Source organism: Gymnogyps californianus, chromosome 1, assembly GCF_018139145.2.
Source record: "Gymnogyps californianus isolate 813 chromosome 1, ASM1813914v2, whole genome shotgun sequence".
NCBI classification, from domain to species: Eukaryota; Metazoa; Chordata; class Aves; order Accipitriformes; family Cathartidae; genus Gymnogyps; species Gymnogyps californianus.
In genome coordinates, this window is record NC_059471.1 from 41,106,280 (window position 1) to 41,133,757 (window position 27,478).

General features: G+C 36.1%; 1 protein-coding gene across 6 annotated transcripts in view; it reads right to left on the reverse strand.

The window, feature by feature from the left end:
* Nucleotides 1-27,478, reverse strand: part of PCDH9 (protocadherin 9) — a 688,564-nt gene that overhangs the window by 342,224 nt on the left and 318,862 nt on the right. The window contains exon 5 of one of the 6 annotated variants that reach the window (XM_050901167.1): nt 10,822-10,841. The exons of the other annotated variants lie outside the window; for them this stretch is intronic. Within the exon in view, the coding sequence (XP_050757124.1) occupies nt 10,822-10,841 (20 nt within the window). The remainder of the gene's footprint in view (nt 1-10,821; nt 10,842-27,478) is intronic. 6 annotated transcript variants of the gene reach the window in all.

A 27,478-nucleotide genomic window follows, 5' to 3' on the forward strand; every position in this document is an offset into this window, starting at 1 on the left:
ACCTCTGTAAGTTCATGCAGTCCATTCATGACGGAGTTCTTGATGACTAAAAGAAGGCATACCTCCTGCTGATTTTCAAGGAGAAGGAAGAGGATCATCAGGGGAACTGTAGGCCAGTCAACCTAGCCTCACTAACTTGGCAAATCCTCCTGGAAGCCACATCCAGGCACATATAGTAGGAGGAGGAGACTGGAAACAGCCTACATGCATTCACCAATGGCAAAATGTGCTTGACCAACCTGATTGTCTTCTGTGATGAGATGGCTCCCTTGGTGGAAAAGGTGTACAGTGATGCTAGCAAGGCTTTTGACACTGTCACCCACAGTATCCTTACAGACAAATTGGTGAGATATGCTTTGGATTGGTGGACTACCAGGTGGCTGGAAAAATTGCTTGGACTGCCAGGTTCAGAAGGTTGTGATCAGAGGTGTACAGTCCAACAGGTAGCTGGTTAATAGAGGTGGATAATGGGGTCAATGCTGCCTTTGCATCTGGTATCTTGACTAATAAGCTGGATCAGAGTGCATCCTCTGCAAGTGCACAGATGACACCAAGCTGGGGACAAGCACTCTGCATGCTCGAAGGCCAGGCTCCTATTCAGAGGGAGCTTGACAGGCTGGATAAATGGGCAACAGGTACCTCAAGAAGCACAGCAATGGCAAACACGGAGTCCTGCCCCAGGAGGGAATAACCCCATGCAGCAATGCAGGCTGGGGACCAACTAGATAGAAACCAGCTTGGCAAAAAAAGGACTGAGGAGAGCTCATGGAAAACATGTTGAATATAGCTGAGCAGTATGGCCTTGCAACATGGAAGGCCAACTGCATACTGGGCTATATTAGCAAAAAAGTAATCAGCTTGAATTGAGTAGGGATTCTTTCCTTCTTTTCAGCACTTGTGTGGCTGTATCTGGAACAATGTGTCCAGTTTTGGGCTCTCTGTTTTGAGCTGGGCTTTGGACCTTCAGAGATACCTTCCAACCTAAAATATTTTATGACTTTATGACTGCTTCTTATGCATATCTCTGCCAGATCCATTAAGGACACAATTCAGAGAGAATTTTATACTTCAAAGCTTACAGACTTGGTTGAAGTCTTAGAAACTTGTAGTCCTACAGACAATGTGACTTTTCACACAATGAAGGACTTGATTTCACCCAAAGTCTTGATGTACAGGTAACGAATACATTCACTGAGAGCTGGGTCTACCAAGTCAAACTGGGTGAAGTACAGAAGACAGATGAAGAAACATTTCAGTGTTCTTTCAGGTCAAATTAAAAACTCACATTTTGAAAAGCTGAATTTCCCTCTAGTTAATCTTGGAATACCATGAATGATAATATGGATGAAAGTCTGCAACTGCTGAAAGAGAACAAGCATCACAGAATACTTCAAATTTGACATTAATCCAGAAGACACCCATATGCACATCTCAGTCTTACAAGATGTGATGGCTGAGAAACAAGTCTCTTGTTCCATGTTGTTGTTAGCAAAAATTATAAGACATGAAATGGAAATTACTTTTTCATGAGCAATACTATATTTTTGACAATTATTGGCTGGGGAACTATTAGAAAATAAATAAACCCTCTGAGGGTTAGAAGAAGGATAGTGATCTATCAAACACATCAATATATTATGCACTCCTTGAAGAAGCAAACAAAACAAACAAGTCCAAACTAAAAGATATATTCTGTGATGAGCTTCGGTAATACATGGTGCTTCAAATGCACAACAGAAACATTATTGTGGGTAACAGAAGTGCATAAATAGTAAAGAAAATATGTAAAAAACAATCAGGAAAGAGACTTATTGGTATTAGTAATGGCAGTAAAAGCAGATTAGTTTCACCATATCTAAACTTCTGGCCATGAAAATAAAACTGTTTCTTGGAATACACATTCACTTGAATTTCAGTAGATGAGATGCAGTAAATTACAGTCATCCCTAGCAAAATTACACTTTTTTTTTTTTAAACATGGCTATGAGAAAATTCAGGTGGTTATGATGGCTAGCTTTAGCACAGTAATTATGTGGTTATGACAGTTACTCAAGAAACAGGAAGCCTGGTCCTCCCAGTCTATACTGAAGCCCTGGAGGATGTCCTGATCACCAGGCTAGAATATAAGTATTCTCTGTTCTTCCTGTAGAAATCTCTTGTAAAATTAAGAATGCAGAATTTTTAGTCATGAAAGTAAAGCAAATGAGGCAGCCTAACAGCACAAGCACAGACTAAGGAAAGGGAAGTCCCTGGCTCCAGTCCCTACTCCCGAGGATTTTATCTAATGCTGTTCAAATGGAAAAAGAAAAAAAAAAGTAAAAAGAAAGTGTTGAATGGATTTCCCCCTCCTAGGTTAGTAATCCCAACAAAAGACAATGGAGCTATGCTTTCTCTTGTGCTGTCTTCTTTTGGACCCATAAACTTTTTTGTGTTAAATGTCACTTTTCTATCATATTGACATTGGATGAGAACATGAGAAACAGTAAAAAAAAAAAATTATCTTACGATTTATTTTAATGTGCAAATGGTCACCAGAATATCATTCACGGCATGTGTTGTTCTGCACATGCCACTGAAATAGCTATACCCTTTAATCACAATTTTGTTTAATTCTCTTAGCATAATAAAACACATTGCTAAAGTGTCCCTGCTATCAGTAACACATAGTGGCTGGACACACGGTTTTCACCAGAACTGTGATAATAAATTATCCAGCTGCAACAAATCTAAATGTGCAAGGAGACTATTTGCCAAGAAGACAACTATGCTGGCTAAATGAAGGAAACAGACAAGAGGGAAGTAGAACAGGATATTCTGGCACTGATTATTTTAGCATACTCTAATGGACATTGTACTTGTTGAAAACAAGAAGCAGACTACTGGATACATAAAAGCCTTGTCATACAAATGCAAAGGAAGTTTTTAACTAATGGCGGTAACTCATTTCACTTCATGGCAACAAACAGAAGGCACATTTCTCTTTATTTTTTATGCATTTTTTCTCTGATTTTTTTAAGTGGGTTCCACTGGATTTTATTTTGGTGAATACCTGAGGCAGTTTTTATTGCTTAACAGCTTCCTTTCATCAATAAACATAAATAGGTATTTTAAATTTGAAAGCAGAAAAAAAGATGGAAACCTAATTTCTCTGAGAAAGAATTGCACTGGAGATTTTACCATCTGGTAGTGCTTGATTATTGAAGGGTTTTTTTCATTGGTTTTTGAAAAATACTACTACATTCAAGCAAGTAGATTAAATGCTATTAACTTTAATACCTTTTTAAACAAAATAATCTGTTGAAGTGATAATGGATTTTAAAGTAAGTATACTCATTACGTTGGTTTTTACACCATTGTGGTTTCCCTGTTGGCCACATGATTCTCTAAACCTGACATTGTTAATTACAATTATAATATGTGGTATGTGAACACTTGATTAACTTCATACTATATTTAAGGCAGACATAAAGGTAATTGAAGAATTCTACCACCAAACTTAGAGGGTGTTATCACAGAAGCCCAAAAATACTGCTTGCCATTTCATTCACTTGGAAATGAGCTGCACAAGAGTTCCAGAGCAAAGCTACCATCTATTCAAGCCTTGAAAATCAAAGTTTTATTTGAAAGGCGATCAGATAATTCTACAGGCATGAGACAGGCACTAGAACTCGTCAAATATTTATTGATGAGAAAGGTCTGAAGCTGTCGTGCTTTTACATGTATACCCCAATTTAGATTTTTAGTTACTTTTACTTGAAAAATTGGCTCCGACTCTCCACATGGCTTGAGGCATAGTTTCAATACTACTATTTTGTGTCAAAAACACCTGTCTTTTTACTTCAGTGCCAGAAGGGCTTAGCATCTTGTCAGTGAAGTAACACAGCCTGCACATTTATAGGTGTCACTCACTTTACCATCTGTTTTTTAGGATAACAGTCACCACTATCACCCAACCCCTCCAGAGGCTCTAACAATCTTTATGGATTAAGGTTGAGATCTACACTGAAGAACAGCTGGGATATCCCACCACTTTCAGCTCATTTTGTGTGTCCTTTAACCTTAACTCTGTGAATACCTCATCCTAAATGAATTCAGTAACTATCCCTCATGCAAAATTTTTGGCAGTAGCATCCTACCACTTCTTTAAAGTGTTACAGCAAATAATGGTCAAACAAAAGTCTGCACGTTGTACTCTGAGAGAAAACTGCATGCATATAAACACCAGCCCTCGCACCATGTCCAAACCTACACCACAGGCAGCTTACTTCTAATCTCAAGAGATAGGAGCAGCATCGTCACTAATCCTAAATTACATTTCATTGATAAAGTTGTTAATCAGATAATTTGGCAAATGGATTAATAATAAATACATATAGTATGAAAATCCAGTCTTAATTTATCTATTAGTGAACAAAAAGGGGTTTACCTTAAAGAGGTTGTGGGGTTTTTTCCCCCAGAAAGTACAATTTATTAATCCTTAAGTCTCATTAAAATAAATAAATATATAAATAAATAGTGCCACAGGCCACATTACACGCCTTTTATGTACCAGTCCAGCTAAGAATTTTTTAGAGACATACAGGACCAAAGTCAGAAGAGATACAGATTTTGATGTAGGGGTGACATCTCAATACTGCTGTGAGAAAATGTATAAGCTAGTGGCGTTTAAGTTGGAGTAGCAGAGAGAAAAAAGTTTTCCTTTAGAATAGCATTTAAAGCATGTTCAACTGTTTGCCTCAATTGGGGACCTATATAATCCTAAAATATGAGATAGATTCAAGTCTTGCAGTAGGACCAAATGGAAGAGATAATATTAAGCAAGTACCCTTGTGTGATCTGATATCTATATTCTTCCAGAAACAATATGACCTTGACAATTCTTTGGCACATAAACATTGTTTTATACTTTCTCTGATGTTAACGTATTAATTAAGAAGCATTTATGTCACCTATGACTTGTCCTTGGCCTGGAAGTAGCACTTTATCAGTTCTATAACCAGGGAGGGCCAAATGAACATTACAAATACATTTCTATGTTAAAATCCTGGCAAGGGCTTTCTAATGGTAATGTTTTGGTTGTTAAAAGCTTAATGTCCTCAGGTCTAAAGGAACACAATGAGAACAGATTACGAAGGTAAATTTTCTGCTAGCTGAATATCTTCCTGATAGATATCTAAATGTATAACCCTGTCCAAATTACCTGGGATAACACAACCTCCTCTTTTTTTCTGTCTCATGCATCATAATATACCATTCACACCTTATTATCCTCTTCATTGCTTTCCTTAGAATAGGACATGTGTAAGGGTGGACAATGATCAGCGAGACTGCCCTGAGCAGCTATAAAGTTTCAGATGGAATCTCCTCCTTTCCTTTTATAAAGCAGGCAGACAGCTGCAGCTGCTGTCCCACATTTCTCCATAGCTGAGCTACCTGTCTGCCAAGCCAGTTAGTTAGAGAGTTTGAAAGCAACGGTAAACATGCTCATGTTGACAAAATGAATTTCTAAGCCAGAGTATACTGTGCAACTGAGAAAAAATATTTTACACTAAATCTGAGTGTAGGCTGGAGCTATTAAACAGCACCTTTTGGAGAGTTTAAAGAGATAATTCTACTCTCTCCCCCCGCTATCTTGCCATGATTTGTTTCAGCTTCCTGAATGAAATCTGTTCATTACTCTGATGGGAGATGGTGGATGCTGTCCAGCCTTTCCCTTGTACACTGAACCCATTGGGGCGGGTTCTTCCTCTCTTCCTCTTCACATTAAATTTGCCGCATTAGTTATTCATTGGTGAAACCATGTCTCTGTTACCAATGTAGCATACCTTCAAAAGTAATTTAAGCAATCATGTTAACGTGGCATCACTAGGACTCTGTAATTACTGTGGTCTGCATGGGGACATTGTTTTGGTTGTCATTAGATGTTGGTTAAACAGCGCTGCTGGCATTGAGTTGTGGCTGGCCAGTGTTTTTCCACCAGGCCCAATTTTCTTCCCATTTTGAATTGGAAAAGAAGCAGCCTGAAATTCCTCAGCCAAGTCAGCTTGTTCACTACATTATGACATTTAGGCTGTGTAGGTGGAGGGAGTTGAGAGTGGTACTGCCTTACCATCCCTGTAAAACATTTTAGTCTCTCACAGAGCAACACAGCAGTGTCAGCGCAGTGCTCTCATTACTGTGGAAATACTACGTGTAGCCATTAGTCTTCTCCCTTCAATTAGTGACAGTCAGTTAAGCTGTGCCCCCAGCCTGCTTTAGCTGTTGGCAGCATTGCCAAGTCAAACTTGTCTCCCATTTGGAAAGTAAACTGGGGAAACCTACTGTTCAGCAGCCACAGTCTTTGGCTGTGAAAAGGAAAAGAGGACAAGGGCATAGACTTGATTGAAAATATTATGCAATTAATTTACAGGTAAGCAAATGGCACTGGAAAAGATTAAGGAGAAGATCTTAATGATACACAGATGACACAGTGTTAATATGATACAACTTGTGGAGCGCCACTTCACAGAGTTCCTCTTGTTTTATCTTATTCATTTTTTTGGTTAGTTTGTTTTCAGGGGTGTGGGAGAAGTTATATACACTGGGACAGGTTTGAATTAAGGAATATTGTTAAGAGAGCTAATTTTTTTCAACTGGACATATCAGAACAGATTTAAAAGGTCAGCTGTAAAAAGCAGTTCTGTCTTCCGCAGGTAAAATCCAATTCACATTGGCAGAAAAGAGGATTCTCTAGCTTGAGTGATAAACGAAATGCAAAACTGAAGTTCCTCTGATAAATCCTGTGGGGCAAATAGTCTACCAAAATAAATGGGCATAGCCTAACTGATGTTAAATGGAATCTCATTTATTGATAGAAAAAGAGATTTGGGTGCTATATCTGTACAAGAGATCCCCTAAACGTTTGGTGCTGAGATATGATCAGACAAGATCAAAGTTTTCCTATGTGTTAAATCAACATGAGATTTTAGATTTAAAAAACACTATAAACTTTAGAGTGTTCAAAATAATGGCTCAGAACTGCATTTCTACCATCTTGAATACAGAATCAAAAAGCTTGAAGCCAGATAACAGGGAAAGCTTAAGGTAATCTGTACACTTTGGCTCTGAAAACATGATTTTTATCTGTATTTGTGCTGTAATTATTTTGCTGTTTTGTTTGTCCACGTGAAACTAAAAGCTCATGGCTGTTAAACACCTTAGTATACATAAACTCCATCACTGCTTCCATTGTTCATTCTATCAAAAAATCCTACATTCTTTTGATCAGTTCTCTCTAAATGAGCTACTCCTGTTAATCGTAACTGGAGTGCTGAAATTTGTACAAGCTATGAAGGAACTACATTTGTAACAGTTCAATGAATGAAATTACTTTTGCAAGGTATCTTTATATAATAAAAATAAACTTTGAGCCTATCATTACATTTCTTTATGGCTTCAAAAACAATAATCCTAGTTTGCCAAGTATGGCAATCCGGTTAACTGCTCTAACATGAAATAGCATTTTCAAACAAGACTTCTTCAGGTTATCCTTTCATGTGAAAATACCGTATGCAGTTTTTACTGCTAAAGGTCAGGTAATAGAGCACTTGGACTGAATAACAAGCAGGGATCAACATACTGCAAGTAGTCTGCCATCAAAACACTTCTGCTAAATGACAGATGGCTGGCAAGCTGTAAGGAGCCCACTATTAGGACACTTTAAAAAAAAAGAAAAGAAAAAAACAAAAAGAAAAAAAACCCAAACCCCTAACAAACAGAAAGAAAATTATGAGCAAGATCCACATATTAATGTATCCATATTGGTCAGTCACCTGTGGGCATTTGACCTACTTCCATGATGTCCTCCTACAGTGATACAAGCCTTTCTTCTTCTCAGCAGGTAGTAATCTTCCAGGAAGAACTGCTGAGAACTGTCGGTATCCCTACTTGCGGATCTCTCAAATTGTTTTTGGTGATACGGGCATTTCTGCAGTGCATGTACCTTTTGCTCCCTCTTAATTTTCCATTTTCTCCTGACAATCCAGAAACAATACAGCACAAGAAGATTATAAAGTCTGAGAGAAAGGTCAATACTAGCTGCAGTGGCAAAGTTCTATGCACCTTCAATATGCAGCATGTTCAGCATTATTTTTGCATATTTTATAATCATATAATACAGGTCATTAGTAGTTTGTTAGAAGAAGAACCGTTTTGGGTATCATGTTTGATTTATGTTAGCTTACTGTTCCTTGACATTGTATATTTTCCACTGAACTCCTACCTATGAAAAGTCAAGAAATCCATATTATCACAAGGCTCAGGGATTCACTTGCCTACTTCCACTTACAAAGTGCATTAATTTAAGCCTAATACAAGTAGATGTTCCCAGCTGCTGATGTGCAACTCCATTCATTTTCAGCTGTATAGGTGCATACAAAAGAATTACCTTATCTGTTTAAAACCAAAATAAATAGATTTTATATTCACAGTCCAATAAAAACCTCAAAAAATCAGAGTTAGCAAATGTTGCTCTGAAAATGTCTCTTTCAAAAGTAAAATCTCTCTCTCAAAAGTAACTTATTTATGTCCTTCTGCCTCTCTCTTTTCTCAGATTTCTAACAGAAAATAGAAGGGAAAATCCTTCTGAATTCATAACTCAGGTAACAAATAATGAAGATAACAAAGTCTTCATACAATAACCAAGTTGATTCTAACTGTAGAAGCAGGATTCTAACTGTAGACCAGGATGTTAAGAATATTAGAAAATCCATTCTCTGTCATGATAATGATTTCATATTGCGCCACTGTAGGTCAAAAATAAAAGAACAAGATATGTTTCAACCTCAAATACTCTTTGGGACTGATTAATACAATTATACACAGTTATATTTGCACTACAACAAATTTCCATCTAAAGGCAAAATGAAGTTTACAATCGCTCTAGGCTCTGCACAAATTAACACTTCATTGAATATTAATGAATTAGTCTTTGTGACCAATTGCTATGCAAATAATACTTGTGTCAGAATTTATAATTACATTTATTTCAAGATAAAATACATGAATATTAACATAAAAAAGACTTCCACAATAAAGTGAGTAAATCAATTAAGACACATGCCACAGTATTACTAAACTAATGGTTTTGTTGCTGATTTTGCACAACTAGGTAACACTATTTTTTCATACTAATTTCTAATGATTATGAAAACTCAGTAGTATCCTAGAATTTTACCTCTATAAACTGCATTTGGATCTGGTTTGGAATCAAACACAATTCTTATTAGTTACATCATACATCATCCTAATTTATCAGTTAAAAGCAAACTGATACAGAATATTTTTGTTGACTTCATCATACATTTTATATCACCAAGCCTAAGATTGTGTAATAGTAGGTGGAAGCTACATCATTGCTTGCCTCCTTTTTCCCGCAATGATGAGCTTTTTTTAATTGTTTATGTGATGCTTATAGAAGTAGCTTGCAGGACCAAAAGCTGAATGTCTTTGTACTTCCAATGCAGCCTTGGGAGAAAAGAAATTGCCATAAAATCATCTCAACACTGAATAACTAATATTTGTTCTACAAAAGTCATATTAGATATCAGTTCTCTTTTCCTGAATTGCAAGATTGTTTCAACATGCTCCTAAAACACAGTCTGTCAAATAAGAGACATAAGTTTTCATAATAAAACTTTAAATATAGTTTATGAAAGGTGGGGGGAAATATGTCTCAGGTTTCTCTGTTGCTCTGCGAGGAAACTCGGATTAAATACCTGTGTTTTGCCAAGCCCATGTGAGGTAAAGAGAGAAAAATCATTTTCTTCTAACTTTCTTTTTACAAGAATAAGCCATAGTAGAGACAATGATAAGAAAAAGTAAATAGCTAAGAAGTCAGAGAAGGAACTAAAATATTAGCAGCAATAATACAAAGTCTGTATTTTTTTTTTTTTTAATTCACCCCATATTGTGGAGATTACACTAACAGAGAGCTCTTTAATCTAACGAAAGTGTCATAAAGTATGGAAGCTTTTACTAATCTCATGGCATACTGATGGTGTTGAGGTTATTAAAGTGAATTATATAGTTTTACAAATGGGATCAATTTTGAGTACACAGTAAAGTCAGAAGTGAATTTCACTACTATGAAACAAATGGATATAATTAATTATGGTGTCAACCACTCTAGGACAGGGCATCATGCCAGCAGAAGACTGAACAAGGATGTGTTGTTTTCCACCTTCTGCCATAATGGCAATTGTTTCCTTGCATTCTGTTTCTCCTCTCACTTTCAAATAGATGTGTGATCCCCAGCACAAGAAATAATTTTAAAAGCCATCAAATTCAGAAAATGTAATATATATTGCTATCGCTTTGCACTGTTGCTGCTGCAGTGGTGAGCTACTGTGAAATACCTACCACACAAAATGAGCTGTATTAACCAAGTATCCTTGTCCGAAACAAATTTACAATAACTATCACTCTAATTTCACACCACTGCAACTTCGTAATATTCTGAAATAGGAAAGCTTCATCTCCCAACTCTACAGAGTTAATGCTGAGCTATTAGCCATGCATTAGAGGAGGGACTGGAAGTCCCACCAGCAACTTAATGCAACCACTGTAGCCAGAGCCATGCACTCAATGAAGCAATACTTTTCCTTTTGCTGTCAATCTTCAGTACCAGAGCAGCAGGGTTTTATTTTATCTTTCCTTTTTTTCCATTTCACAAGGGTATTTAAAATTTGATCACAACAATGGTTCAGTTCATATGCATATTACAAACTGCTTTGGGGACTGCTCAGTGCAAAATGGGCGGATAATGTTACAGATTAACTTGACTCTGGAGTGTGAACTGTCAGCTATATCCTCTAGCTGGGGAAAAGATTTTAAACACTACCTGGAAAATTGTGAGGCCTAATCTTTCTGCTGTGCTAGCTTGCAGTATAATCCGAATAATGTGAATGTGCTTTCCATCTGACTGAGGCAGGCATGCTGCTAAGTGATTTGAGCGATTTGCCTGGTATAATAACCAGTTTTCTCTGTCTCACTGGATGCCAGGAACTTCCTGAAAATCTTCGCCTATGGCTTGACACAGACTGCTGAGTAGCCACAAAACTGTTTGATAAAAGCACCAGTTTTGTCCAGTATAAATCAATAGAATCCTGCTGCAATAGCTGTATTTGACTACAGCACTCAGCTGTTATCAAGTAGGGGACCTGTTCTGACTATTTTAACTTCAGAATACGTATCTTTTTCCCAGCTGGTCTTCAATACAGCAGGAATGGCTGTGGCGTGTGCTCAGTGTTTTAGCCAAAGAACGTTCAACATTCACAGCACTCCACTGGCCTCCAGACAAAGATTAACTGAAAATGCATTTCCATGCAGATATCAAATTATTTTACTAAAACAGAGTATACAAAGCATGATTCCTCAAATGTGAGCTCTTAAATCTGAACTGGAAAGATTTTCCAGTAATTTCACCTGTCCTTCCTACCTGACGCGACCCTATTTTTCCAGGAAAACCTACCACAAATAGTCACGTCTCACACAAGTAATTATACACATTCTTGAAATTAGTTGAAAGAATTTATTGCCAGTGAAAGGAAGCTGGAAAACATCTCCTAACACCAATGTTCAAAATGTTATTGTCCTCATCTCCTCTGTACTTTTTACTCATGAAAACACTTTTTAGGTAACAAGACAAAATATGTTTTCTGGATAGACTCATGGCACAGTAAGAATAATCATCTTTGTTCTCCCTAAAACTGAAATTACTTCTGGAGAAAAATAATACATCTTTTCTAAAGTTCTATGCCACTAAAGCTAGAAAAATGCCACAAGTTAAATGTTTCTTATTCTGTTATTATTATTTCTTGTGTCTTTCCATTTTTCACTTTATACCTTGCAGAGCATGGAGATTTGCCCAAAGCATGTACAATCCCAATATGTTGGTCTAAGAAAAGGACAAAGCATCTGGTGATAGCAAGAATTTCTTTTTCCTTGAAATTTCACTTACAACATGGGGCTGATAATCTTTAATAAATTCTTGGCTCCACTGAAGTTGATAGAATTTTTGACCTTTATTCCAATGAAACCAGTTCTCCATTATGTGGCAGACTTCTATAATACAAGGATATTTATATTTCCCTATGGCATAAATGTGCTATAAGAATAATTATATTTTTGAGTTTACTCAGCTATGAAACCAGAAGTCTCATGTAGTTTTCTGGTCAAGCAGATAGTTCTTTTACGTTCCCCATGCCACCTGGCGTATTGGGAAGGCCAATATCTGTTTCCTTCCCAATTGGCCTTGGGAATATTATGAAAAAACACATAAGATTCCAAGCTCTGCTTGACACACTTATTTTCCAAAATTTTCCAATACTCTTCCATATAGGCATCTCAGTGTTACAAAGAAATTAATTATGATTCTAAGCTTTTATTTTACATATCTGCAAACTGAGGTTCAAAGATGTTAAATTATTTGTAGCCTGAAATAGTGAAAAAGAACAGCAGGAAAATCCTCCAAGGGTTTCTATCACTTAGTTGGGTGTAAAAACCACCTCTAAGAATGTGAGTAGCTTGGATTGGGCTGCCCTTAACAAGTAATATGTCATAAGTAAAGGATGTTCTCTTACAATGAGTAGCAGAATATCACAAATCAGGAGGTGGCTGGCAATTCAAGCATTCATTGTATATTGAACAGGCTCCACTTTGGACACAAAACATGCAGAGAAACCTTGAACACTTTTCTAAAACACCTCTAGCTTTTCTAACCTGATTTGCAGCTGACTTCCAAATTTCAGTTTGCATAATTTGAAACCAAGAACTTAATTTTCCGTTCTGAATCAGGATGTACAGCACTGTCAGCTGCTTACTTTGACCCGAGTTCCTGTGAGAGCCCTTACAAGTTATCCACACTATCCTAATAAAAAAGTGAAAAGATAAAACTCTACATATCTGCCATATTAAAAGAAAGAAAAAGAGGGAAGAAGGGAGGGAGGGAAGGGGAAGGGAAATGAGAAAGAAAGCCTGCATGTGCCCAATGCTAAATTGTAAAAAAAAGAAAAAAAATCAGCTTGAATATCTGTGTGCAGATATGACATGCTAATATAGCCAAACACAGTAACAGCCAAAGAGCAGCTGCTGCTTAGCTGCCTCGAGTGATTTTAAGTAAAGTTGTCTCCTAAGCACACACAGTTAACTTATGCACACAATTTCTGTAAGGTTTTCCAAAATGCTACAGGAGATTCAGCATGTTCAATACCACAAGGTGCGTCCTGTTAGGAACAGTTTCCCCATTTCTCCCAATGACAACGTTTTTCCAAGTCTCTCCCTCAATTTTTCAAGTAAATTATCTGTGGAAAATTGAAATTTACTCCTTTAGATGAATAGATATTAAGAAAAAATACAGAAAAAAATGTGTTAACAGTTTTCATAAACGTATTCAGAATAGTTTTGTGATTACCAAAATTCCTACTACTTTGTGATTAAGGCAGACTCTCATGATTTTGAATTGTTGTTCAGGGAAAGAGGGTTCTGTTTTAAACTCAGTGATTTCCATCTAGACTTCATGCTCTAACATGGTGAAGAAAGTTCATACCTGTCTAAATTTTCAGAACATTAATATCTGAGTATTCTCCTGTATGACCAGTTCAGTCTGTGTCTGCTGAATACACCACCTAGGTCCTATTTAAACTTGAGTAAATTATAATGAGACACTCCTTTTTAATATAAATTGAGTTTAATTAGAACTTTACTAGAGATTTAACCTTTATTTCATGCAATGGAACTGAGTTTCAACCTATGTTAAAATATTCTTGCCTCCAAACCATGATTTGGTTTTACCATAGCCAAAAAGGAGGCCTGTTGCATGCAGTAATTAGATGCCTACTAAGCAAGAAAATTAATATTTACTTGCCTGGAACACAGACATAAGCACACTAAAATAGCATAACCAGGTACAGTATATAAACATATTTATTTTAACGTAGTAAAAACATTAATAACATCTTGCAATGCAGCTCAGTTTTAATATATAAATAATAGCCTTAATTGCAAAGGAGCAGATGGAGTTGTGATATAGTGGCACAAAGAGAGTGCATAAAAAATGTGCAAGTATTAAACTCTGCAAGATAAGAACTGAGGACGCAGAGTAGGCAAGAATGATGTCTGGTAAAACCAAAATAACCCTGCAGAGAAGGCAGGCAGGGTGTCTGATGGAACCAGAATAACCCTGCAGAATATGCAAAACCAGAACAAACCCTCATCCCAAAAATAAATGTCAAGAGAAGCTGAGATCACCCAATTTTCTTTTGGGGAAGAGGCAGAAGAGCACAGAAAATCAATGGTGTTTTATGGGGAAGGATGGGGAGGACAGAAGGCGGCAGGCTCTGTTCTGACTTTCCCTCTCAAATTGTTCTCTGGACTGATGGATTATAGCTATCAGTATGAACTAAAATGGCATCACTTCAGTGGCATTGTACACTTGCAACCAATTTAAGATAAGCTTGTTATAGGTGATTGATAGTGATTAAGTGCTAACTAATGGCAATGTGCATTGTTAACGAATCCAGTCAATCCAGTCAGGAGTCATTTTGAAGCTTGAAGCTGGCTGGTTTTGGAGTCTTCTCTGATCACATTCCCATCACACTGTTCTCTTAACTTCCTAGCATATAGAGATCTACCTATATTCAGTTGCAATGTTATGTTTACATTCTAAATTTTCATGGGACTTTTACAAAATTTTCTAAATGTTTAAAGATTCATCACAGTAAAGCAAGAAGCAACATGAAACATATACAGCTCTTCCACCTGACACTGTTATTTTCTTACAGGGTAATGTTGTCTTTAGGAAGTTCCATGGTTTTGTAGTGTTTTTCTTCTCCTTTCTGTAATCACCTTGGAAAGACATGAAAAGCAAAGGTAATAGCGCCTATTTTTCTGGCCTATATGAGTATATGACATATGTGTACACGTGTACATATGTACATCAGATCCAGGGAGTATTAGGATTCATTTCTTTATCTAGGCCTGAGATGACTTCTCAGTGTATGAACAATCACTTGTGGCATCTTGAAGTCACTGCATGTGTGTACACACACACACACACACACACACACATATTATTATCTATTTTGTAGATGCATAGATGCTCTTTAATAGTAGAACAAGAGACAGAGACAGAGAATATGGTTCTCACATCTCTCTCATATTCTAAAATAAAATCATTATTAGGTGATCATTTTACAGAATAGATCGATTTATATATACATAGTTAAAGCTCCTCTCCCCTCCTAATTGTCTCTTCTTTGTGGATACCTCTGTTATCATACAGTAGCATTCTATGAGACAGACCTGCAATTAATTCTCTACAGAATAAATGCTTTAGCATACAGAAAAGCATAGCAGAAGAAAAAAGGAACCACACCAAAATCCCCATACTTAATGATTTTAAAAATCTATACTCCACTCTCTCCAGCAACGAACTTTTCAGTGTATTAAAAGAAAGAAAGGAAAAAAATAGAGATAACGACTATATTTTCTCCTTATTCAGTGAAATAGTGTCTGATATTTAATTCTACATCACCGGAATAGTTTATGGAAATAGTGATGCTAATGGTGAGGCTATCAGTGGGCTCGTTAATTTGTAGTGGCTATTTCTCCTGACCTAATTTCCTTTCCCGCTTGAAAACTATTTGAAATTTCATCTGACTACAATCAGGTTTATTGGAAATATTAATGTCTGTGCTCTCCCCATAAGCCACCAGAGGAGTAATTGACTTGAAAGATGAATTACAACATCTGCATTAACAGAATATAGAGTTGTAGTGTGGAGTCTGGCTCTTTGTCCTTTGCTGCCCTACCTTCCTTCACTCTGAATGTGATTCTGACAATTGAGAATTTTCTTTTTTTTGAGAGAGAGACAGCCCTACGAGAGCATCATTAATAACACACATTACACACTGTGGTTTATAATAGACAGTTGTTTATCCAAAGGTTGGGGAATGACTCTTGGAACTTACTTAGTCTCTGAAACAAATTGGAATCGCTATGGACTACAGAGCCCTTCCTGATATTCATGAGTGTGTGATACAAGCATAATTTATTAACATTATGTGCCTTAAAACTAAACAAGAGAAAGGAAGGAAATATCTACTCTTTTGGATAAAGAATATTCTCAAACTGCTCAGTGAACATTCTTCCAGTGAGAAATTATTATGAGAGGGGGAAAAATCATTAAAACCTTGTGTGTAAGCCCACACTGAAGTCTGTCCTACTTACAAAAGTGTTTATGCATGCAAAAATCAAGCACACAAAGAGACACTGAATGCAACTTGGGAACAAGAATGTGGCAAGAATCTGTGGCTCCTCCAATTCAATGCTCATGGTATCTGTGCCCCATGTCTTTAACATGACACTGTTATATGTAAATATAACTTTCTATGACAACATGAAATTTTCTTTAAAAAATTCAGTACAGAAATACAATGCTGATGAGACTTCAGCATTTTCTGTTGTTCTGTAAAGAAGAAAAATGTAATACAAAAACTAAAAGGAAAGTCAAGAGAAAAACATTTTGGTTTTGAAGATTTACATCTGTAAATGATCTAGTTTCTTCCTCTCAAATAATTTTGTAATCAATTCTTACCAGTGTTTTAGTACTTGCCTTCTTATTATTCATGTTTTCAGGATAGCACATGGACAACAGGATTTGGGGGAAGGAGGCAGTGGGAAAGGTTATTTATTATCTGTAACAGAACTGCTTCAAATACCTCTCTCACCATGTCCATCTTCATAGAAGAACAGAGGATGAAAGGATAATAAGAGTTTTCCATGATACAAGGCTTAGATCTCAAATGGAAAAAAATACAAAAGCTACTTTCCTTGCACTGAGTGAAGGAACCAGACAATTGATTAGGCAGATAAATGAACCAAATTAGTCCGAAGGCTATTTAGTTTTTCAGACACAAACCCTAGACAGCTGACCAGAAAGTCAGTTCAGCACTGACATTATCATCCACACTATCAATAAAAGTGAAACAGTATTAGCAGGCTTCTGTGTTGATTTCTTCACTCCAGCTCCTTCTGTGACCTCCAAAGCTTCCTCAACCCATAGACTATTCCTACATCTTTTGGATCATCTTCTGAAACTTGTCTCATACTGATGTGAAAAGAGAACAAGACTTAAATCTTGCTTGAAATGATTAAATCATCAAAGTTTAATAATAACAAAAGCACTCCCTCTTGTTCTTCCTATGCCTTAAAACTGAATTTTCCATTCTTAATGCTTCGTTAATGAAATGCTGTTGATATACATTTGGCACCATGTATAGGCCTTTATACCATTTTTTTGAGTAATCATTTCTGCCTTTATACTTTTTGAGAGATCTTCAGTCATAATGAAGTAGTTAGACACTTATACAAGTGTTTTTTATGACAGAATGTTTCTACTTATAAATATATAACAGTTATAAAATTATGCAGCAGATTGGTAAAGAAGTCCACAATTCATAAATCAATTTAATTTATGTGATTTCCTGTTAGTTAGCTCAGATGTTTTGTCCAGTTAGATTAGGCACACAAATAATTACGTCTCAATTACAACAGTTGTTCTGGAAGCTGTGTTTATCCCTGTAGACATCAGCTTTAAAATCACTTCTCTCAGCTCCCCAAAACCTGTAAAACATTAGGAAATCATTACCACAATACTGTTTCCCCAAAAGAAGAGATAGTTCTGCTGGTCACAAATAAAACCATTCAGAATATCTGTGCTTGGACTTGGACGTTCATGAAACATAAAGATTTATTGTACTTCTGTTGACCTTAATTTCACCTCAGTCAGTATAACCTCTTGGGTTAATAACTCCTGATGCTCACCTCCACAGAAGTCAGTATCACAACAAGTATGTGATACCACCTGCTTCAGTTAAAGTTGAAAAATAGTTTCCATTATAGCTACCTGTTTTCACACTCCCTGCTTATTGTTGCCTCAACAGCACTCTGGATAACTAGAAGCACTCAAAAATCTCTGCTCTATCCCAGTTATTACTCCATAACACAATTTTGTTTCCTTGGCCAAAGATGTGGAATCACGGACAAAGTAGTCACATTATAGGTGGTGTCTAAAAGGTCTATGTTTAGTTATAATTCTGATAGCAACTTTCATCAATGAACAGCTTCACATTTTCTCTTCAGCTGTCAGCGTTAGCAAGAACTACATACAGTGAATATCCATTTTGCTGATGGCGTACTGTCAGAATTTCTGTTCTTAAGTTTTCTCACTTTTTAAGCATGCCTTTGCTTGATAGCAATGACATTTAACTGCTGTGCCATAGTGGGTTCTTTACCCTTATATCAGAAAATCACAGTTCGTTAACTTATTGAAAGGTTTTCTGGTTTCTAAGACTTAAAGAACAATCATGTGGTTTCTGTTTACTTTCAGATGTTTAGTTATGGCAACATTTAACAATTCATTCCAGAAGGAATAACAACATGGTATAAAAGCTTTGTAACTTCTAAATCACATTTTCAGACATTAGAAGACAGGTAAAACTGGATTAAACACACACAAAAAATGTTGGATGGAAGGGTATTTGAGGTCTATCCTCCATTTTCTCAATTATCAAAAGGCTGTACTAAAACCAAAGCAAGGTTCAATTTATCTAACCTACGTTTTCACAGACTCATCTCTTTTTCACTGTGGTATCACCTTCTTTCAGAGAGAAACTCTTCAAGATTTTTTTACATTACATCAGTTACTCATACAGTAAGATGGAATTCTTCCTTTTACCTTCCTTTTAGGATATAGATGTGTCAGTCCTTCAAAACTAGAAAGTCCTCCAAAACTAGAAAGTTCTAGGACATAAACAGAGATTAAAAGACATTTTCAATGGAACTCGAAACTTTCTAAACCATTTTTTTCTTTCTCTGTTTTGCTTTCTAACAAATTCCTATTTTCCAAGAGAAAAAGGGGTGAGATATTTTTGAATACTTGCTACAGCAAGTGATTATTACTCCATCACTATCATACAAACTCAATGGTGGGAGGAATGGAATTTCAGGAATCTTTTTTTTTTTTCTTTTTTTTTTTTCTGGTATCTGCATGATGGACCATTACAGGAGGATAATTCTCTGAAGCTGAATAAAATGGAGATTTTCCCCCACTTTAAAATACTGTTACAATATTTTGTTTTGGTCTTACACAATTTTTTGAGCAACGGAGATCTTGCAGTGTCTCTCAAGGTGGCAATTCAACTGCAAGCAGCAAATGGTATTTATAATTATTTTTGTAAGAGAAATAGAGGAATATTGAAGGAAAAAGAATTACATGCAAGAGAGAGCCCATTTAAACTTTAAAGTGTAATGTAGATGGCACATCCTCTTGAAGTCTGCCCCTCCTCTTATCGATCACAGTTATCAATGTTAAATATAAATGGACAACTGTACTTCTGTTCAGGAAGATGGAAATGCTATTGAAAATAGCAGAAAGAAATGTGTGCTAATACTGACTTCAGCACAACTTTACATTTAAGTCTAAAGCCCCCAAACTTATTATGGGGAAAAGGAAATTTTCCACTGGCACAAACATACCCTACAGACACAGCATGCATCCATGGCAATGATAATTCTGATTTCAATTAGAACTTACTAGCTCTCTTGTGCCTCATTTTTACAAGGAAAATAAAATTGAGAAAGGCATCGCTGTGATTAGCTCCTACAGTCACCTTTTCTGAGCAGTCTGAAGTGACAGCCACAGGGGTAAAAATGATTGTACTAAAATGTCTACTAATGAGGCCCCTGTAGTACTGCTCCAAGAAGGACCATTATATGCTACATTTGTCAATTTCATCTCTTTGGCTTTCTTTTTATCATCTGGAAAAATACTGATTAAGAGAGGGTTTCTTTTTAAGGCTTTATTCTTGTTTAACCTTCATAATAATGTTCATTGCCTTCCTGTACAGCTAGAATGTTCCAAACTAAAACATTAAAATGTTCCATACTTCCTACTGACTTTTCTTGGTTTCTTGAGACTAATATATACTTTATGATAACAATCCACAAACTTTCTGCTGGGTTATAGAAAGGGAGGCATGAAAAATACCTGCAAATATCCTTATAAATGCAAAGCAATGAGTCGAATGGAAAATAGTAAAACTTTTTCTGTTCTTGTGGAAGACATATTCATGACACAAGTCCTAATATCTCTGAGATGAACAAACAAAAAAAGAAAAAGGAAATGGGAATTAAAAATAATAAAAATAATTTAAAGTAAAATAACTAAGTAACTAAGAAAGAAAAATTATAAGACAAAAAAAGAAAAAAAAAGGAGTCATAGGAATAGGCAGTAGCTATTTGAGTGACTACAGAGGAGGAAGAAGGAGAAAACCTGATTTCCAAACATGAATGATGACAGAAACTGATAGTGGAATCTCCTACTGCCATCTTTCTGTACAGTATACTTGATAAATAGATATAAACAAAATAAAATTACTGCATATATGGCTCTTAAGAAGCAGCATGATTAGTACTTGTGCACAAACTAACTAACAGTTACATTCTAGGAAAAGGACAAGGTTCTTCAGGAACACACATCTTATTTTTTTATGTCCCTAAAACTGTAATATTAAGCAGCAACTTCTTTTCTTGTGTTGAAATCTAAGATGGTGGTAAAGAGAAAACTGGAACTGAGTAAGTGACCAAATAAGGAACTTGGGCTTCAAAAAAGAACTACAACACTCAAAACTGAAGTTTGATTTGTTCATGTCATAAAACAATAAATATAAAGGACCACTGCTTTGTAATAACTTTAAAGATCTATAACAGATTAATAAAATTATAACAGATTTAATAAAACTACCAAAAGTATCATAATGTCTCCAAAAAATGGAATTTAAAAAAAAAAAGTGTGTGTGCACTTGTGTGTGTATATATATATATGCATAATTTTTTAAACTTTGTGAGTTCAAGCACATGGTCATTATCAGTTGTAACTTTTTAGAATGCTCACTAGGCTAATTCAATCTTTACAGAAATATTTTTGATGGATTACAAAGAACTAGATGAAATGAGGGCACATCGGTCTTGATTAATTCTGTTGATCTGTCAACTTTTGAAAGATGCGTGCATTTTAGAAACATGCAGCGTGGAGTGAGAAGTCTGGAGTCTTGAAAAAAGTGAGAGAGAATGAATGCTCAGTTTTATCTTCCAGTAGATAAAGACTTGAAATTATAGCTAGTGGGTTTATATATCTACTTTAAATACCTTAAAAATTTATTAGGATCTGACATCAGTAATGCCAATTAGAGATTAAATGTCTTGGTTTTGTTTTCCTTTGGTTCTCTCACCCATTCTCTAGGCAATAGCTTATTTCTTTTCCTAACAAAATAACTTTGTATACCTGATTAGTCACTGTGTTTTGCAGACTTATCATGTGGTGATTAGACTTTACACTTTGCACAAGTGGGTTTTCAGATATTTTTTTGTTCTGGTTACAGAAATCCAGTATTTATGTATGCCAAGTGTAATCTTCCATAGCAAGGAAGATTAACCTGCCACTAATACTACTTGGCTTTGTCTCCCTATACGAAAGTCTCAGATTTCTGTATATAATTTGTATTTAAGAGATCTTCAAACACTGAGCCTACCTCATCAAAGATTACTTTATACTTTAAATATATATATTTGTAGACTATATTGACGACTACTGTCCTGAAAATGGAAATTAAATTCTGTTATCAAACCATCAGACTGCTTTATCAAACCAGCTTAACGCTGAATTACTCCATTGTCTAAGATTTTAACAGTATATTTATTCAAGGGTATGTGTTATGTTTTCCTGAAGATGGGAATGAGCATGAAATATAGTCTTCAGTACTCATACAACCCAATTTGAAAGAATCTAATGAGTTGAGACTTTTAATATCTGTTAGATATTTTGGACTCTATGGGGATATGATTAGGGTGTTCTTTTCTTTATTAGGTAAAGACTGCAACAGTTCTTTTCATCTGCCAGTTTCCGATTATTAAAATTGCAGTGATTTATTTCACCCTCAATATTAAGCTGTTGCTTATGAAACTTTAGCCCTTCCACCAAAGTGAAAGTCCCATTCATTCTGGATGAAATAAAGATCTAAATCCTTAAATCAGCCTCTTTCTGCGTCTGTCTTGTCTGGCTGTGAAAATGTAAAAGCAGTCACTGGAGATACAGGGTAATCCTTTCCGCATATTACATGTTTAGTTAAAACATTACTTCTTTTTTATCATGCGTCATCAAAATTCTTTCAGAATCCTGTTTGGCTCTTTGCCAAAAGAGACACAGCCAAGACTCTACTCATTTCGTCCTTTTGGTCTTAACAAGAAAAAGTAGTCCTTCCATTCAGCCTCCATTTTCCGAATAGTCTGCTGAGAGTCCAACAATTCCCATGTTGGCAACTGTAAATCCCACAACTATCCGGTTCTAAAATAAATCAGAAACAAAGCCACGGCAGGTCTATAGCCTTTTTTAAACAATCCAGCATGCCCTGTAACGAATGTATCCTACAAAAGAGCTCTAATGTTTCTGTTCTGTCATTAAACAACTTTTTAACAGCTTTGGTTGATTCTAGCATTATACTAATATTTTGACTTTGCTGTATAAATTGCAGCAGTGCATACCAACCAATTTAGCCCAGTCTTACCTATAATTAATTAGCGCTACTTTATATCTTATCATAGCACATAATCCCAGGACTGAGGACTAATTTCCTTTTCATTTGCCATACTGTACCCCCGCATGCACACGTTAAGAAGCATTAAGTACTTCCCTCTAAATCTTTTTCACCCCTTTATAAAATAGAGACCTTCTGACCAGTAACTATTCCTCTGTCTCTACTTATGCTAAATACAATCTCATTTCTTTGAGACTTGCTAGATATTCTCTAACTTGTATAACTTTTCACACTGGTATCACAGTCTGACTTGTGTAGTTATTTAATGATAGTAATTTTCTTTGAATATTAAACTGCTTGTTAGATGCTATTAAGCCAATTCTGCCAGTTGAATTTAAAAAAAAAAAAAGAAAAAGGTTTTGCTAACAGAGATATTAATTGATCAAAGAGAATGTAATTCAATACGCTACACTTTACTCCCTTCGATATAGCATGCTGAATACCTCAGTGCCCATCCCATTAGTCAAATGCAGTTCCTTTTTACTGAAATGTTTCCCCTTTTTTCTTCATTTAGTTTGCAATGTAACTGTACAATTTCTTTCAATTTATGTAAATCATATTCAAATATATATAAGGTAGAATGCTTATACTGATAAACTGTTGTCAAAAATGTTTAGGACGCTGTTTGAGTCATTTTGTTCTGAAGTATGACTGCAAAACATGCAGGTCAGTACTGAACAGTAAAAATACTGAGAAAATACTGGTTGACGAGTAAGGAAGGTAGGAGAATGACAACACTGAAAGCCAGATTTTGATTTTATTTCTTTCCTTTTAGAATCTTCTGATAATTTTTCTTTATCCAACTTCAAAATTTTTACTGTTTTTAGAAAATTGCCCTGGCACTATTACATTCTCTCTGAATACAGTTGTGTGGGTTTTATTGCTTCACACTGTTGAGTGGAAAGGATTTGCCAGCTTGGGAAAATGCCAGAATTTGCATTTTAATAAAGATATGTCAAACAATAAACTTGCTCAACATCCTGTGACAGATCTGGTGAAACTGTGTCTTGTAAGTGTGTATTACTGCACTCACTACACTTTCCTGTGGTTGTTGTTTTAAGAGCGACAGAGCTAAAAACAAATTCATGCATTCACTTCTTTTTCAGCAATACCTGAATATCTGTTACTGGGGTACCATAACTCAGTTAGAACTGCAGTGATATGCAGGAAATCTCTCCCAATTTCAAGACCTAGCCTAAAAAAGACATAGTTTGGAGTTGGGATGAAGGACCAAATTTCACCTGCATCATGAAGAGACAAAGCTGTTCAGGAAGGCAGCTGCAATTAGAAAGTGGTTAGAAACCCAAAGATCTAGCAGTGACCACAAGATGAGAGGGTGCAGTGTGAAGGCAACTGCTTACAGTTTATAAGACTTTTCCCTTTAGGTATTACCTTTACTGTCTATGCACCTGTGAAAATACAGTACTACACCACAGTCACTCAAAAAAAGAAACAGGCTTAAAAAGCAAAAATCAACAACTAAAATCAAAGCCATTAATTATTTTTGAAAATACTACTATATCCACCCTACACACCATTAACAATTTTACGACAACAGTGGAAGTTGTCAGAAAATGACTGAGAGATATATCATAATAGTTTGACATAACATAAGCAGAGCCAAGCAAGTGTCTTTTGGATTCAATATATGAAAACTGGAAATACTAAGTCAATAGGTGTATTACTGACTCATTCCAGTCTTCTTTCTGCCACATTTTATTCAGTTACAAGTGGTAAGGAAAAAAAAAAACCACACCCCCTATATCCAGAAAAAAACCAGGATCCCTGCATTTTGAGTATCTTATTCCAAAGAAAGTCTCTGGTATTTAAAACATTGCCCATAGGAATTCTTAATGCCACATGAAGCAAATACCCAGTGAAGGAATTGCTGTGGAAACCAACCAAAACAAAAAGATATTTTATAGCACATCAACTTTTCAAATGGAGCATAGAGGTGATGAAGAATATTTCTTTGATCTCTGCTTCCATAGACACAGAAAATATAACAAGCTTACAAGATCCTGGGTTTCAGTGAAGTGCAAAAGAGTAAGTCAGAAGCTCTTCCCTGAAAAACCCCACCTGGTCAGGCAACCTGCATTTGAACACAGGAATTCACCAAAGCAGCGATCACCACATTTTTCGTATGATTTCTTGTTCTTATTCACTGAAAAATTCCAAGTAAAGAAAGATCAGATTATTGCTCTGATTACTACTTCTTTGCTTTCATTCCTTTGCTTGCTGGCCGATAACGAAGCCAGTTGTGCAGGGATAGACATGCTGGAGCAAACTACTCCGTAGTCTATCTCTGCCAACTTTCAGTCATAACTGCAGCTTTAATTTGTGCCAGCTTTAAAGTATCAGCTTTCCTCACAAATTCTGAGTCCTGTTTTCCACCCTAAACAGCACTCCTTGCAAATGGCATGAAGAAAACTACAATTATTTGGGTACAGTGTGCTTTATGATAAGGCAGTAGTGTAGAGAACGTCTGTTGTAACTCCTTATTCAAATCCAGTCATAATTCAATGCTGAAATGTCATCATCTTTAAAAGGGAACAGCATCTGGCAATGACAGATACCTAATTACCTTCATGTAGTGATACATTTTTCATGCAAATAGTGGATGAAGTTTAGGTGCACCATAAGCTAAAATGTAGAAGCACCAAACCTATTCTGCCCATAAAAATTGTGTCATTACATTTGATAGAGATGCCCAAAAGGTTTTTTAATAGCTGGTAAATATTCTTAAAAATGAAGATTAAATTTAAAATTATTTTATGGTTTTAAACTGAGAATAATAAAACTTCCTGACACCCACTATTTGCTCATGTTTTCTTTGTAAATGGTATAGCCTTTGAGGCATAGCCAACCATTCGCTATGAGGAATCTGATCTTGCTTAGAATTATAGACTTTTCTATAACTTTATATAAGGGTATTAATTAATAAGAAAATCTCTCTAACACCCACACAGCTGAAATTTCTTTCTTTTTTTTTTTTTTTTTTGTGATGCTCATTACTTTAACTTTCAGATTTTATAATTCACTTTTGGACACTAAAAGTGTTACTTTCACTTCAGATACTAAACAGTCTTTATTTCCAGAGCCTTCATCCCGAAAAGTGTCTATTTCAAATTTTCTGTTGAGGGCACAAGTTCTTAGAATAAATCATGGTGAGCAGGAGAGAGAAGATAGAGTAGTAGCCTTGCAGCTGTCTTTTTTGGTACTAGCAAAACATATTTTCTATCAAGTTTCAAGTATCTTAAGGATTTTTTTTTTTTAAAGGGCTGTCCTGGTTTCGGCTGGGACAGCGTTAACTCTCTTCTAGTAGATGGTACAGTGCTGTGTTTTGGATTTAGTGTGAGAATGATGTTGATAACACTCTGATGTTTTAGTTGTTGCTAAGTAGCGCTTATCTTAAGTTAAGGATTTTTTTTCAGTTTCCCATGCTCTGCCAGCAAGCAGGTGTACAAGAAGCTGGGAGGGAGCATAGCCGGGGCAGCTGACCTGAACTAGCCAAAGGGGTATTCCATACCATTGAATGTCATGCCCAGTATATAAACAGGGGGGAGTTGGCTGGGAGGGGCATATCATGGCTCTGGCATCGGTCAGTGGGTGGCGAGCAATTGCATTGTGCATCACTGCTTTTTTTCCTTTCTTTCCCCTCTTCTTTTTTTTTGTTATATTCCTTTTCATTACTATTATTATTATGATATTTCATTATTATTATTATTGTTAGTATTATATTTTACTTTAGTTATTAAACCATTCTTATCTCAACCCACGAGTTTTACCTTCTTTCCCAATTCTCCTCCCCATCCCACTGGGAGTCGGGGGGAGTGAGGGAGCGGCTGCATGGTGCTTAGCTGCTGGCTGGGGTTAAACCACAACAAGGGCTTTTTTTTCTTTTTTTTTAAGTTTGTAGAACAAGAACTGCAAGCTTCCCCTCAAAGCTTCCAACAGAGATCAGTAAGAAGCAGAGTCAGAATATTTTATAGACAGATGCTCTTGCAAACTTCAGCATGCCAGCTAAGCCATAGTTGGCTACAGTTTTAAAATCTCCTGGAACATGAAATTGTCCTTTCTCTAAATATACCCCCTTCCAAGAGCTCTGAGGAGATGCAAAGGTACTAAAAAGATACAGGAGGTGCAAGGTGGGGGAAAGAGGAAGGGAGTGGGTGGTAGCCATGTGAGCTGGCAGACTCTACTGGAAAAGGACCAGCGTGCCATCTGCCAACCTATTAGGCCAGCACTAACTGCTTAGATAGGGGACTACAGTTTGCAGCTATAGTGAGGGAATCAGACAAATTTATTTACATGATCTGGTTGGCAATTAGTGTGCTTGGAATGAGGTTTTCTTATAATGTGCTGAACACATTACTGCATGGGAGTCATCCCACTTCTAGCTTCTGCAAAAATTACTTTCTCTGTATTGTCAAGGAAGTGAGTTACAGTTCCCTGTATAACAGAATGGTCTGGATTATGAGAGAACACTCTGAAAGGGAATAAAACAAAAATACCGGTTTCTGTATTCAGCCTTCCTTACTTAAGGTAGAAGACTAGTTGCCTAAGTCTCCTCTTCAGTCAATGGCCAGGCATAAGTACCTCTGGAAGGCTGAACTTGTAAATGAAATTAAATGTACATGGCCTGAGTACTATATTCATATCTGAGACAACAAGGTAAAAAAAAAAAAAAAAAAAGAACTGCCAAATGCAAATTATCAAAGGTTTAATCTATGTTTAATTTTGCAATTATTTATTAATTATTGAACTGTAGTTCAATATAGTTGTTA